At 40.6% G+C, this 13,590-nt stretch overlaps 1 protein-coding gene across 3 annotated transcripts in view; it reads right to left on the reverse strand.

The window, feature by feature from the left end:
- TXK (TXK tyrosine kinase) overlaps positions 1-13,590 on the reverse strand; it is a 63,927-nt gene that overhangs the window by 7,696 nt on the left and 42,641 nt on the right. For 2 of the 3 annotated variants that reach the window (XM_059383533.1, XM_059383540.1), the window contains 5 exons: positions 10,751-10,825; positions 7,037-7,208; positions 5,484-5,700; positions 2,982-3,046; positions 632-750 (listed from right to left, as the gene is read on the reverse strand). In XM_059383533.1, coding sequence (XP_059239516.1) covers positions 632-750; positions 2,982-3,046; positions 5,484-5,700; positions 7,037-7,208; positions 10,751-10,825 — 648 coding nt within the window. Of the gene's footprint in view, positions 1-631; positions 751-2,981; positions 3,047-5,257; positions 5,377-5,483; positions 5,701-7,036; positions 7,209-10,750; positions 10,826-13,590 lie in introns of those variants that run through there. The other variant, XM_059383551.1, reaches the window with a different exon arrangement.

Consider the following 13,590-nt stretch of genomic DNA (forward strand, 5'->3'; position numbering starts at 1 on the left):
GATGTGGGACTCGATCCCAGGACGCTGGGATCATGACCTGAGCCGAAGGCAGCTGCTTAACCAACTGAGCCACCCAGGCGTCCCTGACTGCCACTTTTTGAAAATCAACTCTAAGAGCAGACTCCACTTGACAGGGGTCTACAACATCTCTTTCTCGATGAAGAATGTTACACAATATAAATTCCAATTGACAGTTCCCAAGGAGGCCAACATCTAAATTCCACAAAATCAGAAGGTAATAAAGTAAATGCAGTGGTGTTGCTTAGCAGTTAGAAATGAAGTTGATTAATTACACTCGAAATTCAGTGACACCTTAGATCTATTTTCCTGGCAAGTCTCTGTAGTGTAAAAAAGATGGCTGCATTTGTTTTCTAGGTCAGTAGACTCTCTATTACGGTTTTCCTGCAAATGCTCATTGGGAAAGGATACGATCTGCATGGTAGACTTAATATAAGAAGGTGAATGGTATCAGTTGCAAAGACAGCCTAGATGTGCTTAGAACACTTAAGACAGAAGCATAGTTACAAGAAGACCTTTCTAGAATGCCACATCATGCGAGGAAATCAAAGCTTAAAAAAGATTGGTATTTTATTAAATCAATCTCCATCAAATAAATATCAAATTTACTCACCAAATGACCAGACATCAGATTTGCTGCTGTACTTGTTGAAATGGAAAACTTCAGGAGGGGACCACTTGATGGGGAACTTGGCTCCAGAAGAACTGATATATTCATCATCCAAAACGTACCTAAGGTCATTAGATTCAAAGCACATTGTGCTAATTACCTCCAAGTTCTATTTAATTCAAACCCCATTAGTCTACTTTAAGTTCTAAAAAAGAAACCAGGGGTGCCTGGGTGGTTTAACAGGTTAAGCGGTCGATTTTTGACTTTGGTTCAGGTCATGATCTCAAGGTCCTGGGATTGAGACCCCTGCTAAGCAGGGAGCCTGCTTGAGGACTCTATCTCCCTCTCCTCCTACCCCTACCCCTACCCACTCAATCTCTCTCTCTCTTTCTCTCTCCCTCAAATAAATAAATAATCTTTAAAAGAGAAATATTTTTACCTCTAAAAGTTTCTCTTCTTGTTACCAAAATGGGAAAGTATTCTTTCTATACAGTGATTCCTCCCCAAACCAAGCCTCAGTTGGGTTTATTTGGGTCTCAGAAAAACAGAACAATTCTTCAATCCAAAACGGATTGAAATCAGGAACCCACTGATTATTTTGGTTATGACAAATTCTTAATTCTGCAAAGGAACATGCTGAGTGCTCTAACAACCAGGGTTATAAAAAGGAAATTAAAAGAATATGTATATATGGCAAATAAGTTCAAAGTTGCATGTCTAACTTTTTTCTTCATGTGTATGTGTTTTGTGAGGCAGAGAAAAGGGGAAATAAGCATACTGAACATAATACATTTGATGTGAAAAATGTCCAATGCATTAAGATGGTCCTATATGATCAGTAATAACTATCACCTCCTTCTAAAAACTACAAAAATATTAAACCCTCTCTCTTGTGAGACTTGTAGGCAGAAACACCAAGTAAGGGACTCTGGGGAGAAGAATCTGGAGAGAAGAATGATAACTAACTTGTAGCCCCTGGAGTGTGCAGTGTGGTAGCTTTGAATTAATTAGCGCTTCCTCACACTCTCTCTTTTTTTTTTTCCCCATGTACCCTACCACCCCCCGCCTTTAACTGTTTTATTGCACCAGAAGTCATCCTACTAAGGGAAAGAGTGACTAATAGAAAACAAAAGAGAAAGAGCCATTTTTCATAGCTTTTGAGTTTCAAAAGTCTCAGCTTTCCACAGCAGGAGGCGGACTGAGCTGTTAATAAAATTTTGGGGAGAAAGACTCATAAATAAGAGTGATTCTCCCCCCCCCCCCCCACCCACACACACCATCCATCCATCTCCTCTAGCATTGAACCTCTGGAGCTGGGAGGTGGGAGAGAACAAGGGGCAAGGAGAGGAGTATTAGCCAGTAGTGGGTGACTGAGGCAGGGTTCTGTCCCCTGCACCCTAACAGCACTGCCCCACTTACATGGCAGGGAAAGAAGTCCCCACAGTAGGTTGCTGGGATTCAATAGCAAAACAGAGCCTGTGCCTCTTCCCCAGGTCAAGCCCCAAGAAAAGCAAAAAGATTCCTGAAAGCCAATAGTTGTGGATGTGTCTAAGCAAATAGGACCTTGGAAAGCTCCAGGGGGGTTCTAATCATGGAGAATGCCAGAATGACAACATCTTGCAGTAGAGATTGGGGATGAGTCAGCAGCCACCTACGCAGATGTCCAGCCAAGGACAAAACAGGAGGATGTTTGCTGCAAGGGTACCAGTTGTCAGTGGCTAACAACAAGGACCAGACATGCCCTCTCCACTACATAGCCCCATGAGGTCATACAGAGAAGAAGTCATTCAGAGAAGAAGACAAACAGAATTTGAATTTGACCCTGAAGTGAGTCAGAGATATTCTGAATTCACGGGCATTGAACTTTTGGCAACCTGAAGGAAGGGGTGCTCAAAATATCAATGGCATTGTGTTTCAGAGAATGAGGTTAGATTTTCCGCACTTGAGTCGTAGTCTTAAAGTCAACCGCTACAATTGATCATAGACGTGCATGACAATGGTATGGAAAAGTCAGAGCTAAACAAATGTATTCTTTTATCTTTCAGAAATACACATATATCACAGAAGCTTTTTTCCTCAACTTCATGCATCTGACGAGTAGTTTGAGATATTCTGAAAATTTTTAAGTTATGCGTAACTGAAAAGATCCGAAGAATAGTTCAAAGCACCCATTTAGCCCACAGCTAACATTGGGTTATGTCCTAAAATTCAAAGCAGGGCTACAGGCCAAGCAAACACATCAAGATTTTCCCCAGGAAAAAAAAAGCAATGCTCTTGACATCTTTGGTTTGTTAGTAGACAGATGTAAGATTCCCTCTTATGAGTAAACAAAAAATATTTGTATATATTGTACCTCGTCATTCCGAAGTCTGATATTTTTACTATACTTGCAGCACTGACCAGACAATTCCTTGCTGCCTATGGAAAAAAGAAAAGAATCCACATTTTAATATCGCCTTTCTTTAAAGAGTTTCTATTTGCCTTTTCCTTACTGTATTTGGGGTCCCACATGACTTCTCTATGAGCAGCCATGTTTTCCTGTGATACTACGTATGACTCAGTATATCTGCCCTCACAATGGATTTTAAGGATTCTTCAAAGAAATAACAAAAGTAAAAAAGCAATTTTACTTTTATATTTTAATTTTAATATTTTTATAATTATATTTTTCCTTTAAAAGTTTTTAATCCTTCTCAACAAGTATCTTTGATAAATAGGAAGACTATATCAAGAGGCATTAAATGATGAACCCCAACATTTAAAAGAGTATGTGTTTTTAAATAATGCGGAGACCACGTATATGAGGCCAAAATAATCCATTTTCAGAGAGCTTCATTAAAGAAAGTCATTGAATTGGTTATTGAGCGTCATGTAATTCAACAGTTTGATAGATTTTTTTCTCTTCTAAGCTGATATGAACTTCAGTTAGTCTAAAAACAAAAACAAGGAACTTAAAATGGTAAGCCAGAAGGAGCCAGTTTGGAAGATTTTGACAAATACTAGCAACAATCTCCAAGCCAAGCCACAAGCTAAGCCCTTGACGGGGAAAAGACTCAGGCTTCGCTGGCAGATTTTAAATGGCATCAAGATGGATAAAATAGAACACAAAAGAAGGCAATGGAGGAAGAATCCAAGGATGCGGGGAATCTGAGAAAAGCCACTTGGAGTAAAGAGAATGACCAGGACCATCACCCAACGAAGTTTTGAATTCTAATCTCTACACTCTAATCCAATCAGGTCAAGAAAGACTGAGCCGCAGAGACTAGAAAAGTCGGCTCAGGGGAATTAATGCCGTATTCATCCCTTCAAAAATTTGTGTAATAGCTACCACATGCTAGAGCCTGGAAAACGTGCCGTGAGGGTGGTGGTCCAAATGGGTATGGAAAGGCTATCGCGGGGCGCCTGGGTGGCTCAGTGGGTTAAGCTGCTGCCTTCGGCTCAGGTCATGATCCCAGGGTCCTGGGATCGAGCCCCGCATCGGGCTCTCTGCTCGGCGGGGAGCCTGCTTCCTCCTCTCTCTCTGCCTGCCTCTCTGCCTGTTTGTGATCTCTCTCTGTCAAATAAATAAATAAAATAAAATAAAATAAAAATATTAAAAATTGGTACTTTATAAAAAAAAAAAAAAAAAAAAAGAAAGGCTATCGCTGTGGAATAGCATTGCTGAGCTCCTCTATAAGGCCAGGAGCGACTGTAAGTGCTCACATGTAGTAGTTCATGTAATCCTCCCAACAAGCCCACAGGAGGAAGGTGCAATTCATACCGGGTCCTAGCTGACTAGCTTGCCCAACATCACACAGCTAGTAAGAAACAAAGGCCAAATTTCAACCCAGGCCGTCCACCTCCGGAGCAGTGGTTCTGAATCTCGGCTGCCCCTTGAACTCAACAGGGCACAGGGGGCAAGACAAGCTTTAATTTTTTTTTATTAGGCTGTAATGTTCAGAGCATTCCAGCACAGAAGGATTTCACATTTCTAGTCCTCCTCAGTGATGTCAGCAATGCTGTTGTGATACTGTTACAAGCAAACCACCCTCACCTGGTGGGGGGGGGGGGCAGTCCCTAGAACCTGATCTGCACCACCATATGCCCCAGAGAACACTTGGCCAATATGGGCCCTTAACACATGTTTGATTATTGGTTGAAAGGAAGAAAATTGGAAGTAATGGAAGAAGAGCGGGAAGGTGAGAGGAAAGAAAAGTAAATTAGTTTTGGCGAGTTGATAAGTGCAGTAGTTAACCAGCTGAAAGCATATTTAGAACAGTGCCTCACTCAGCCACAGCATCAAGGGGCCATTAAAAATAAAGCTCCAGGGCGCCTGGGTGGCTCAGTGGGTTAAGCCGCTGCCTTTGGCTCGGGTCATGATCTCAGGGTCCTGGGATCAGGTCCCGCATCGGGCTCTCTGCTCAGCGGGGAGCCTGCTTCCCTTCCTCTCTCTCTGCCTGCCTCTGTGTCTACTGTGATCTCTGTCTGTCAAATAAATAAATAAAATCTTAAAAAAAAAAAAAAAAGAGCTCCATTTCCCAGAGAATTATATGAATAGGAAAGCATTTAGAAACTAAGCCAAAAGTGTTTTATTTAAAAGAGTGAAAATCATTAGGACGCTTGGGTGGCTCCATTGGTTAAGCATCTGCCTTTGGCTCAGGTCATGATCCCAGGGTCCTAGGATCGAGCCCTGCATTGGGCTCCCTGCTCAGCGGGGAGCCTGCTTCTCCCTCTTCCTCTCTTCTTGTGAGTGCTCTCTCTCTCTCTCTCTGACAAATGGAAATAAAATCTTTAAAACAAGTATTGAAAATTCTCAATAGTCATAATCTTCCCAATGTCATGCAGAGAATAATCGGCCGATTTATGTCCGACTTACTAAGTCCCTGTGGATGAAGCAGTTCCTCTCCAGATACTCCATCCCTTCACAGACATCCTGGCACATGCTCAGCAGCATCTCCTTGGTAAGCGCTCCCCTTCTGTCCCTGACATATTTCAGCAGGCAGCCGTTCTCCATAAACTCGGTCACTATGTACAGCGGCTTCTGCTGTATGCACACTCCATAGAGCTGGACCAGCCTGGGATGAGATAATTTCCTGTTGAAGAAAAAGCACACACCAGTTAGCAGACTCATTTTTGCCCTTTAAAGCGCGGAGACGCAACTGGTAATATTTACCAACTCTACGTATGTAATCTTCAACATCAAGATTCGAGAAAAATGAACCCAACCACAGAGAAAGTAGAACAGTTTCCTTTCCACTGTACGTGCTGCATAAGTGGGGTCAAGAGTTCAAGCAGCACTCCCCAAGTTCCTGCAGGTACAGAATATTACGTGCTCCGTATTCTGTTTTTTTCTGCTTTTCTTCCTGCAAGCAAGCCTTTGGCTTCCTCATGGCCACTTCTCCTTGCCTGGGTCTTAACAGAGCTCCTGTTCCTTGAGTTCCACCTTTCCTGCCCGCAGCTGCTCAGATGAAAATTCGAGACAGATTGAAGGGAGGAAACTGTGATTGATGCATTAAAAAAAGAAAGAAAGAAAATTAAATTCTAAAAAAAATAGGGCTCCTGGGTGGCTCAGCCGGTTAAGCGTCTGGCTTGGCTCAGGTCATGATCCTGGGGACTGGGATTGAGCCCTGCATCGGGGAACCTGATTCTCCCTCTGCCTCTGCTTCCCCCTCTCTCTGTCTCTCATGAATAAATAAATAAAATCCTTAAAAATTTTTTTCTAAAAGTAAAGACATTGAGAATGAAATTTTAGATAAAGTTGGAGACCAAAAACACTTGCCAACTTGAAACCCTGCTCTGTATTTAGCGAAAATATACACATACACAAACACACACACATACACACATGTCCTTGAATGTTGCTTATTAAAATACAGACAGAACTTTTTAGTGATCTAAACTTCAAAAGTTTATTGTTTCTTCTGGAGTATAGCACTCAGTCCCTAAAGGCTTGCTAAGCCAAGTAGACATCATGGAAAACAATATTCAAGTTAATGTTTGTAATTTTAGAAGATGCCTAATAAGCCAACTTCTCTGTTAGTCAAAAGTAACTTGAAATGTTACCTATTTTCATTCAGAGAGGCAAAATAAAGTCAATGACTCTGGGAGATTATTTACCCTAAAATAATGTAAATGAGTGATTAATTGACATATTACCTTATGATTAGCATGCAAGACCACTACCAGGTAGTGGAAAAGAGGCGTTCAGAGAATCTCCACATGATTTTAACCCGTAGATAGATATCTTGTATATGTATATTTTGTCTGATTTCTCTTTCTCCTTTATAAAATGTATTTTTCAGTTAAGGGACGCCACACAAGCTCGAGTAAAGTTGTGGTATACATCGAAGTGTGATTGCTCCCAAACCCATGTTCTTTCCATGACAGCAGAATGCCGCATGCTGCTTATCTGGCATGGCTCATACTCACATCATCACTTTAGCCTCCTCGATGAAGTCCTCTTCCGACATGGAGCCTTCACTGATGGCCTTGATAGCCACCCGGATGTGCGCCCGCCATTCACCTAAATGGACCACCCCAAACTGACCGCTTCCAATCTCCTTTACAAAAGCGAGCTCAGCAGGATCGATCTCCCATTTTTCTAGAAAAAGAAAACATCGTGTTACGAGTAGGGAAAAATTTTAGAGCTAGAAGAGATTCAAAAATGATCTAGACCTACTCTATTCCTTTACAAAGAAGTTAACATTTTTATGAATGAGGGGAGCAGAAAGGCAACCATTTTTAACGCTGTCATGGTCGTTTCCATGTGTAATTCCAGAATTCAAGTTTAAAGATACGAACTTGAGGGGCACCTGGGTGGCTCAGTGGGTTGAGCCTCTGCCTTCAGCTCAGGTCATGATTCTGGAGTCCTGGGATGGAGCCCCATACCGGGCTCTCTGCTCGGCGGGGAGCCTGCTTCCCCCTCTCTCTCTGCCTGCCTCTCTGCCTACTGGTGATCTCTCTTTCAAATAAATAAATAAAATCTTTAAAAAAAAAAAAAGATATGAACTTGACTTGCTTGGAAACAATGAAAGGCAGGCAAAGCTTTGTCTTTCTGAACCAAACCTACCAAAATTAGATCCGGCCCCAAGAATATGTATGTCCCCATTTGTTTTTGTCCTTCTGAGTAAACTTGTGAGGCACAGGACGTTTGTTTTCCCCCACCTCCCCCCACACCACTTCTTCTGTGGCTCCTTTGTCCACTCCCACCCCTAAAGGGCTTTCCTGTCTTCACGCCTTCTCCTAGCGAAAAGCCTAACAATTTCCCCTCATAAATAGGTCCAATGCTACAATTCTAACTCACACGTCTCTAAGTATATGTTTGAAGTGAAATTTGTGTTATGATATATTTCACTTCCATAGAAGCCAAATGAGGCAAAAAGAACTTTTAAAAATAACCCTCTTGAAAACAGTTCAAAGAGCAAATTTTCTTTTTAGGGTCTCTTTTTACTTAGTAACAGCGCCATCTGGTGGAACTTTCGAATAATGCCTTTTAAAAAATTGTAAAGGCGGCCTCCCAATAGTAGGGTATGTTTTATGTTTTAAAAGTAACATGGTCTGCATATATTTATGACTTTAATACTGACATAAATTTATTCAACAGAAAATAACCATGAAGGAAAATACTGACAAATTACACTTCATAAAAATCCTGTTCATCAAATATACCCCTTTAAGAGAGGGAAAATGTAAGCCACAGATTGGGAGAAGGTATTTCTAAAACATGTCACCTGTAAAGAATTCCTATTCAGAATATGAAAAAATCAATTAGAAAAAGGCAGATAACTACATTTTTAAAGGTTAGAAAACTTGAATGGAGTATCTTTCACAAAAGAGGGTACCCAAATGACCACTAAGCCTATTAAAAGCTGATCAAAATAATTAGTAATCAGGGAAATGCAAATTTAGACCATAACGAGATAACACTAGTACATACACCAGATTGGCTAACGTGAAAACTAAAGACAAGAATCCACAAGAATACTAAATATTGGCAAGGGTAAAAGTGTGGAACAGCTGGAAAGCCCATATGCTATTGATTGAAATGTAATTTGGTATAAGCGTTTTGGAAAATGAACCAAATCTGAGTGTGCACATACTCTATGACCCAAGAATTCTACTCCTAAGTGTACAGCTAACATTGTTGGAGCTTAAACGTGTACTGAACCTCATCCAAAGACATGCAGAATGTCCATAATGATGTTATTTATGAGATAAAAATTGGTTTCAACCCAAATGGCCATCTACGGAAACTGGTAAATCAGCTGTGGTATAGTCGTGAATGTCACACAACACCCCAGCGGAGATGAGCAAGCCACACCCAACACCACCAGGGAAGAGGAAGAAGCCAGATACAAATGCACGGTGTCTCATTCCATTCATATTAAATAGTCAAAACCAGGCAAAACTAATTGAGCTATAGAGTTATGAGTTGTGCACTGTTCTAAATGTTAAAAAATTAAGAAGTTTATTTTTTTTTGAGTGGTGTTTTTTTTTGTTTTTTTTTAATTTTTTCAATTTATTTATTTTCAGAAAAACAGTATTCATTATTTGTTCATCACACCCAGTGCTCCATGCAATCCATGGCCTCTATAATACCCACCACCTGGTACCCCAACCTCCCACACCCCTGCCACTTCAAACCCCTCAGATTGTTTTTCAGAGTCCATAGTCTCTCGTGATTCACCTCCCCTTCCAATTTACCCCAACTCCCTTCTCCTCTGTAACACCCCCTTGTCCTCCATGATATTTGTTATGCTCCACAAATAAGTGAAACCATATGATAATTGACTCTCTCTGCTTGACTTATTTCACTCAGCATAATCTCTTCCAGTCCCGTCCATGTTGCTACAAAAGTTGGATATTCATCGTTTCTGATGGAGGCATAATACTCCGTAGTGTATATGGACCACATCTTCCTTATCCATTCGTCCGTTGAAGGGCATCTTGGTTCTTTCCATAGTTTGGCGACCGTGGCCATTGCTGCTAGAAACATTGGGGTACAGATGGCCCTTCTTTTCACGACATCTGTATCCTTGGGGTAAATACCCAGGAGTGCAATGGCAGGGTCATAGGGAAGCTCTATTTTTAATTTCTTGAGGAATCTCCACACTGTTCTCCAAAGAGGCTGCACCAACTTGCATTCCCACCAACAGTGTAAGAGGGTTCCCCTTTCTCCACATCCTCTCCAACACATGTTGTTTGCTGTTTTGTTAATTTTGGCCACTTTTAAAAAATTAAACAGGACCATGCTCTACCTAAATAAATGGTTAATGACAGAACTTCTATTATATGTATAGTATTAAGGGCAGAGGAATAACCCAGGACCCATAATACCCTGAATCATTCTCCCATCCCAGTTAAAATAGAGAGCCTGAGTCCTGCTTATCTGTTACACTATATAATGATGTCATCATTTATCTAGGTATTTTCTGTTTCTCACTAATGAGAGAAACTTAAGGGAATAAAGTGTCACCAAATTACAGAACAGAATTCTTTGGCTCTTCTTTACTCTTACAGATTTGCAAATATTCATCTGCTAAAAATAGTTCAAATTAAACTTTCTAAGGTTGTATTTTCTTTTAAGATTTTATTTCCTCATTTGACACACAGAGAGAGATCACAGGTAGGCTGAGAGACAGGTAGAGAGAGAGAGGAAGGGAAGATGTGGGACTCGATTCTAAAACCCCGAAACCATGACCTGAGAGGAAGGCAGAGGCTTAACCCACTGAGCCACCCAGGCGCCCTCTACAGGTTGTATTTTTAATAAAAGGGGAAGGGGACACTCTGGGTGGCTCTTTGTAGCAGTTCTCTCTTGGACAGCAGTCATTTCCCGGTCATCATGGTACCCAGTCAGCAACAGCTCAAACTGCCAAACAAAAAGGATTGTAATCTATCAAAAGCGTTCCTGCTACTGTATAATGAAATTTGAAGCAAAACCAAAACATTTCCTTCCAAAGTTTAAATTGCTCTTGTGAGATGCATGTATTTTATTTAAGTGTCTCAGAAGGCGGATTTAAACTTTGAGAGGAAACCTATCTAGACATCTCAGAAAAGCTAAGAATTTAAAGAAACATAGAGGGAACTTGGGGTCGATTCTTTGCTGGACTCGATGTCGCCCTTGGGTACACGTGCATACGTTACCATAGCTAAAGCCAGCTGTGGTTGGCAAACAGCTGCCCATCAGTCCAACTGGGTAGCGGAGACGGGTCATGAGACCTGGGGAGAGACAGAAATCGGCATTTTAATCGGCACTTACTAACATAAAAGAAAAAAACCAGTGTACTAGATGATGATGTTGGTCTTCAAATAAGTTAGGTGGAAAAGTGTTCCCCATGAGTCTATTTACTTATTTTCTCCATTTTTCATAAAATAATATTTGCTCATTGGACACACATTTTAAAATCCAAGAAAATTTAAACACGAAGAAAAGATCTCACAAAATCTTAGCAGCCAGAGATGCATTGTTATCATTCATGTGAACACCTTGGCAAAGATCTCTATATATGTGTTTGAAAACATATAAACACTCGATATGTTTCACAGAAAAGTACATGTTTTCCTAGAGACTGTTTTACACTCAATATGCCATTGATATATGTTAGTGACTATAAATTAGAGTTCAGTTATTTCTAAGATGCCACTATTATAAAATATGCTGTATGGGGATTTTTTTTAAGATTTTATTTATTTAGTTGACAGAGATCACAAGTAAGCAGAAAGGCAGGCCTGGGGTGGGGGTTGGGGGGAAGCAGGCTCCCTGCTGAGCAGAGAGCCCGATGTGGGACTTGATACCAGGACCCTGAGATCATGACCTGAGCCGAAGGCAGAGGCTTAACCCACTGAGCCATCCAGGTCCCCAATGCTGTATGTTTTTGAACATAAATTTTTAGGTACCTCTCAAATTATCTCCTTAGAATAAATTCCTTAAAATGTGACTTCTTGATCAAAGCACATACAGAAAACTTGTACCGATTCATTTAACCACCAACAGTGTTTAAGTGTACCCATTTCCTGACCCCACTTTTTGAGAGTAGTTGGGTTGTTTTTTGTTTTGTTTTGTTTTTCCTTTTTTTTCTTTCTTAAGAGCATGGTAGAGTAAATGAGACTTCTTTTGATTGGGTCAGCCTGTAGTATTCTGTTCCATCAGTTTCAATTTAGTTCAACAAACATTTATTATTTATTTCTTCGACTAATGTTTATTTGGAGCCTGCTTTGTGCCAAGCACCATCTAAACGGTGGGACAGAGCAGTGAGGCAGTGAATAAGCCTGTTATGGTCCCTGTTCCTGTAGGGCTGACCTTTTAGTAGGAGAAGAAAATATAAACAAGTACACACACACATAAGAAAAAGCAGACGATGATGAAGGGTAAGCAGAGTAGATACAATACAGCTTCTATCGAGTGGGTGCTCAGGGAAGGCCTTTCTGACAAGATGACAGCTATGCTGACGTTCATTGACAAGGAGTCGTCTTACAAAGATCAGGAAGAAAAGCTTTCCAGGCAGATGGAACAGCATGTGCAAAGTCTGGAAGACAGAAACAAATGTGGCCAGTGTAAGAAGAGAAAGGAAGAGCAAGACAGAAAGAGCAAGAAGAGCAAGACAGTCTTCTAGGTAGATCTCCAAGATTCTGGAGGACCGAAGATGAATAAGGTTAGGACTCTGTACTCAGGGGCTCCATCTCAGTGAGGGGAGACAGGCAGAGAAAGGCAATTCTAATATAAAAGGAGTAGAACCTGGGCTGGAAACACAAGACGCTCTAAGACACAGCACCTCACACATTTTTGGATTCAAAGAAGTCTTCTGGAAGGAAATGATCCCTGAGATGAATACGACAAATGGAGTTAACCCATGAAGAGAATCTGTGAGGAACAGCCCAGGCAGAAGTAAAGCATGAGATGATACATAGAGATAAGCAGGATGTGCTACTTGAGCAAAAGGTGAGAGATAGAAGAGGCAAGAAATTACACTTGAGACGTAGGTAATATTCTGGTTATGATGGGTCTTATAAGCCATGTTAGGGAACATTATATCATCTAGCAAGTGAGAAGGAGCCATGGAGAGTTCCCAAATAAGGGAGAAGCATGGTCAAATTTACATTTTTGGTAGTTCATTCTGATGTCAGCATAGAGGATGGATTGAGATGAAGTCAACATTGAAGGCAAGACCAGTTAAGGGGCCATTATGGTTGTCCAAATGAGCAATGATTAGAGCAGCGCTGGGAGACAAAGAGAAGCAGGAACCTATATGAGACATACTTGGATATGAAATTCATTGCACTTGATAATTAAATGAAAGTTCTAGAACAAATAGTACTAAAATTTGTCTGGAATCACAAAAGGCTCTGAATAACCAAAGCAGTCTTGAGAGAGAAAAAAAAGCTGGAAGTATCACGCTCCCTGATTTCAAACTATACTACAAAGCTATAAGAATTCAAACAGTATGTTACCGGCACAAAAACAGACACACGGAACAATGGAATAGAATAGAAAGCCCAGAAATAAACCCAAGTTTATATGGTCAGTTAATCTTTGACAAAGAAGACAAACACATAAATGGTGAAAAGATCCCCATCAAAGGTCTCTTTAGTAAGTAGTGCTGGGAAAACTGGACAATTATAGGCAAAAAAATGAAAGTAGACCACTTTTTTATACTACACACACAAATACACACAAACACATACACTCAAAATGCATTAAAGACTTAAGTGTAAAACCAGAAAATATCAAACACCCAGAAGAAACCATAGGTAATAAGCTCTTGGACATCAGTCTAAGCAATATTTTTTTCATCTGTCTCCTTCGGCAAAGTCAACAAAAGCAAAAATAGACAAATGGGACTACATCAAACTAAAAAGCTTTTGCACAGTGAAGGAAACCATCAACAAAACAAAATGGCAACCTACTTGAACGGCAGAAGGTATTTGCAAATATTATGACTGAAAAGAAGTAATACCCAAAATACATAAAGAATTCAAACAACTCA

The sequence above is a fragment of the Mustela nigripes genome, chromosome 1, assembly GCF_022355385.1.
Source record: "Mustela nigripes isolate SB6536 chromosome 1, MUSNIG.SB6536, whole genome shotgun sequence".
Taxonomy (NCBI): Eukaryota; Metazoa; Chordata; class Mammalia; order Carnivora; family Mustelidae; genus Mustela; species Mustela nigripes.